The sequence below is a fragment of the Carlito syrichta genome, unplaced genomic scaffold, assembly GCF_000164805.1.
Source record: "Carlito syrichta isolate Samal-C Ts95f unplaced genomic scaffold, Tarsius_syrichta-2.0.1 Scaffold302327, whole genome shotgun sequence".
In the NCBI taxonomy this organism is placed as follows: domain Eukaryota; kingdom Metazoa; phylum Chordata; class Mammalia; order Primates; family Tarsiidae; genus Carlito; species Carlito syrichta.
This window is the reverse complement of record NW_007246423.1, coordinates 349,877-354,778: the sequence shown is the minus strand read 5'-3', so window position 1 is coordinate 354,778 and position 4,902 is coordinate 349,877. Positions and strand designations below refer to the sequence as shown.

Genomic DNA, 4,902 nt, shown 5'->3' with positions numbered 1-4,902 from the left:
GACCCCTCTAACGTGCTTCCAGGGCTGCAGAGGAGGAAATGTGCTTTTGAGAATTTTCATTAGGGGTTTGAATGAAAAAGTATAATCGGTGTTAAATCCTATACTGTTGTAATATTAATATGTAAAATTCCCAAAGTAAACAGTGGGTTAAATAGATCATGTTTCCGGTTTTAAATAATGATTGTATCAGATGAGGTTCTGGAACACACTCCTTTTGTTCCTGGGGAGCAAACTTCCAATACACTGTGCTGGCCCTCCTAGTAACTGACCTTCCACGCAGTCACAGCAGCCAGGTTTGTTTTCTCCTCCCTACTGCTTTCTTAGTGATCTCATTCAGCCTCAGAGATCCCAGGGACTATTAGTTAAGAAAAACACAGACTTTCCTTGTCTTTGGAAAATAAAATAAGAACATTACAAAAAGCATAAAGAGCTGAGAATTGGACTCAAGAATTCTAATCTCTACTCTGCTTTTCTAGTTACTATTTTTTTCTCTTTTTTCAGATGAGCAATCGGACATACTACTAAAGTGAGATTATCTAATAAAATCTGATTCCTGGGCTGGATGTGGTGGCTCACACCTGTAATCCCAGCACTTTGAGAAACTGAGGTGGAAGGATTGCTTATGCCCAGGAATTTGAGACCAGCCTGGGAAATACAGTGAGACCTCGTCTCAAAAAAAAAAAAAAAAAAAATAGCCAGCATGGTGGCACATGCCTGTAGTCCCAGCCACTCAGGAGACTGAGGTAGGAAGATAGTCTGAGCCCAGGAGGTCGAGGCTGCAGTGAGCTGTGATCATGCCATGCACTCCCCCTGTTTGGGCAACAGAATGAGACCCCCAACTCAAACAGACAAACAAACAAACAAAATGTAGTCTCAATTTTTAACGCAAAGCTTGTTTTCAAGGAGCAGCAGTCACTTGGTAAGGAGCACAGAGCCCGGAGTCAGACTAAGTTCAAATCCTGGCTTCACTCTAACCACTCCCTGCCTTAGTGTCCTCACCTGTAAAATGGGGATAGTTAAAGCACCTACTTCATAGTATTGTTGCAGCAGTTAAGTGAGTTGACATATATAAAATTCCTATGTAATATCTGAGACATAATATAAAATGTAATGGTTAGCTTTCAATTTTAGAATTGTGGATACTTGCTGGCTTCTGTAACCTTCATCTCATTAATTATTTCCTCATTTTTAAATTTTAGTTGAGTAAAATAGAATTTTTTAAAACTCTGTTTATAGATATAAATACATGCAAAAAGCCTTTGAAGTTTTTGCATAATACATACAAAAAAGGCTTTGAAATCACTAAAACTTCTTTTAAAATATGTGATATATTTGTGTAGTCAAGCTTGCTGTGATGTGACCACTGCGCAGCACTGTGACCAACGGGTCCTCACGTTGGTTTCCAACATTATTGACTTTGGGTCCAAAACTGACTGCTGTTTGAGCTGCTGTCCACTGGCAGTGATGGATCTGCACTGATCCTTCTGCTCTTTGTGTCCTGGTTCTCTTCAGGACAGCAGCATGCATTCGTGCAGTACAGGCTTTGGAAGAGCGAACGAGAACTTGCACTTACTGGATGAAAGCTGCTGTCTTGACCTTGTTTGTTCTATCCTTTCTTGTTTTTGAGGCATGTTGTTGTTCTTTGTAATGTATCTAAGTTGTTAAAAGTCACCTTTAACTTTAAAAATTATGTAAAATTTTCCCCATAAGTTAGTTTAGATTTTTTAAAATAGGCAAATGCACACATACACATATAGTTTTTAAAAATCGAACTCGCTTTTGAACCTTTCCTCCCCTCTATTATAGTCTCAATATTGCAAAAGATCATCTCTGGTATATTCAAAAAGCCTGTTTATGGGTACATTTGTACTTCTGGCTACTTTGAACTAAATAATTTTTTAGATGAATAATGTGCTTGTCTAAGGCATTATCTTTAGAATGGCAACTTTATGATCGTGTTCAATTGCAAATATAGTTTTATTATAGTAATTACTGTTATTTTATTGCAGTTAATATAATGTCAAGTGTTGATGAAGCAACTTTACCTTAACCAGCTCTACCTTCTTGTCATTATAAGTATATGAAATTTTGCTGTTCTTTAATATCCTTTTCTTTTCATTTTTTTAATCTAAGTTTCTTTTTTATATGCTATGTGGGTACAAGGGAGGAAACAACAGAATCAGGGCACTGCTATAGGAAGAGAGACAAGGGGCACACAATTGCCCTCTGGGAGCCATGCCCACTGCTAGGGATGGAGAGGGCTTGCCAGAAGCCCAAGCCTCGCCTTCGTACAATTTACTTATGTAGCAAATCCTCACATGTAACCCAAAAGTCTAATACAAAATGCTTAAAATGAGGGGAAAAAAAGAGAAAAAGATAAGCAAAATAAATGCTATGCCAAAGGGTACTGAATGTGAAATCCAGACATTGTAACTAACATTATAGTGTACACTCCTATGCATGGATAGTACATGCTGAATTTGTGTGACCTTCTTCCAGCATAGGTAGTATATGTGGGCCTTTTTGTTTTGAAAAAGAGTATAGCAAATAGAAGTCTAGCGTAAGAAAGGCAATTTGTGGAGGCAGAGTATGAAAAACAGCTGTAAGGATCTTGTATCCAGAATATATAAAGAACTTTTATAACTCAAAACTGAAAAGAAAAAATAATCCCATTTGGAAATAGGCAAAGGATTTGAATTAATTTCTCAAAAAAAGATGATAAATGACCAATAAACATAATAAAGAGGTATTATTAATTAGTTATTAGGGAAATGTCAGTCAAGCCACAATATGCTATCACTTCATACCCATTAGGATCGGTAAAAAAGGCAAACAATAACAGTGCTGGTGAAGATGTGGATAAACTGGCACCTTTGTACACTGATGATGGGAATATAAAATGGTACAGCTGCTTTGGAAAATAGATAAGTTCTTCAAATGTTACTCATAGAGTTTTTGTGTGGCCCAGCAATTTCACCCCTAGGTGTATGTGTGTGTGTATATATCTCCAAGAGAATTTAAAACATTTCTGCACAAAAACTTATATGTAAATGTTCATAATAGCATTATTTATAACAGCCAAAAAGCAGAAACAACCCAAATGTCTATCAGCGAATGAATGGATAAATAAAATGTGGCATATCCATACAATAGAATATTCAACCACGGAAATAAATGAAGTATTTGTACATGCTACAACATGCGTGAACCTTGGAAACGTTATGCTAATGGAAGGAAACCAAACACAAAAGACAGCATATGTTATGGTTCCATTTATATGAAATGTTCAGAAGAGACAAATCCATAGAAACAAAACAGATTAGTCATTGAGGGCAGGAAAGCATTGGGGAGTGACTGCTGATGGGTACCGGATTTCTTTTTTGAAGTGATGAAAATGTTCTAGCAGTAGACAGTAGAGATGCCTGAAAAACTCTGTGACTATACTAAAAACCACTGAATTGCATACTTCAAGAGGGTGGGCCAGGCACGGTGGCTCACTCCTGTAATCCCAGCACTCTGAGAGGATCACTTGAGTCCAGGAGTTCGAGACCAGCCTGGGCAACATAGTGAGGCCTTATCTCTACAAAAAATTTTTTTTAAATGAGGTGGGCATGACAGTGTGTGCCTTTAGTCCCAGCTACTCAGGAGGCTGAAATGGAAGGATCACTTGAGCCCAGGAGGTGGAGGCTGTGGTGAGCTGTGCTTGTGCCACTGCACTCGAGCATGGGCAACAGAATGAGACCCCAACTCAAAAAAAGAGGATGAATTTTGTTATGCAATTTATATCTCCATAAAGCTGCTATTAAATAAAAGAAACAACTGTGAAATAATGGTAGCCACTGCTTTTTATAGTGCACTAATACAATGTGGTTTCTCTGAGTCCTGGAAATGTTATTTATATGTGTATATGTGTGTATGCTGATCACAACATATAGCTCACTGTAGGGAATACATTATATATTGTGTGGTCATATCTCACTGTAGGAAATGTAGTGTTTATATAATATTTTTGGCTATAAAGTCTCATTTGTTAATAAAACTTCATGGAGAAGTTAATGATTTATTTATTAAATGACCACTGTGCCCTTACTGAAGAATGCATTCTTTCCTCTCTGGAAATTACTATTACAAATAGTTGTATATAAATTGTTATCTCTCTTTTCTAGGATTTCCTGAGAAGATAACGGTGAAACAGAGTTATCGCCTACTTGGAAACAGTCTCAATGTGCATGTAGTAGCTAAACTCATCAAAATCTTGTATGAATAATTTTGAAATAACTCTGAAAGATGGTTACAATATTCCTTCATTTCCAGATAGTAATTCTGAAATTCTATTTTGAACTGATTCTGATGAAATTCAACTAAATTATTTTAATCTGTCTTTAATTAGAAATATGGAACTTATCACACAAATGTCAACTTGTTTCCTTAAATTTATGTTACTGTGTTTTATAAAATATAAATTATTGTTATGCTTTATGAAGAATATATTTTCATATGAACTGGTATATATATGTAAAATATCGTCTTTATAATATGGTGTAAATAAGCTTAGGAACATTAGAATTTTAATGTCTGCATGAATATTTTATGAAGTGTCTAACAGGCATAACAATGAACCTGAGAAATTGTATATTTTTGTATGTTAATTAAAGAAGTTGTTTTATAATTATCATTTACTTTTTTGTGAGTTATTCCTAATTCTAAAATGATGATTCCACTTTTAGCCTGTTTCAAATATTGAATTACTTAATCGCAATTTTATAAACATTTAAAAATTTAATCCAAACAGATGCATTTTAAACCAAATTATCATCATTCAATTTATACCATAGTCTGAAGACTATGTCAGAAAAAGTAATCCTAAATTCTTTATGACCTCTTTATCAGAAGGTCACAGAA

At 35.5% G+C, this 4,902-nt stretch overlaps 1 protein-coding gene across 3 annotated transcripts in view; it reads left to right on the top strand.

Moving 5' to 3' along the window:
- TRDMT1 (tRNA aspartic acid methyltransferase 1) overlaps positions 1 to 4,672 on the top strand; it is a 53,920-nt gene extending 49,248 nt beyond the window's left edge. For 2 of the 3 annotated variants that reach the window (XM_008056334.2, XM_021711509.1), the window contains one exon: positions 4,167 to 4,672. In XM_008056334.2, the coding sequence (XP_008054525.1) occupies positions 4,167 to 4,267 (101 nt within the window). In that variant the 3' untranslated portion in view covers positions 4,268 to 4,672. Of the gene's footprint in view, positions 1 to 501; positions 551 to 4,166 lie in introns of those variants that run through there. The other variant, XM_021711510.1, reaches the window with a different exon arrangement.
- The last annotated feature ends 230 nt before the right edge of the window (positions 4,673 to 4,902 follow it).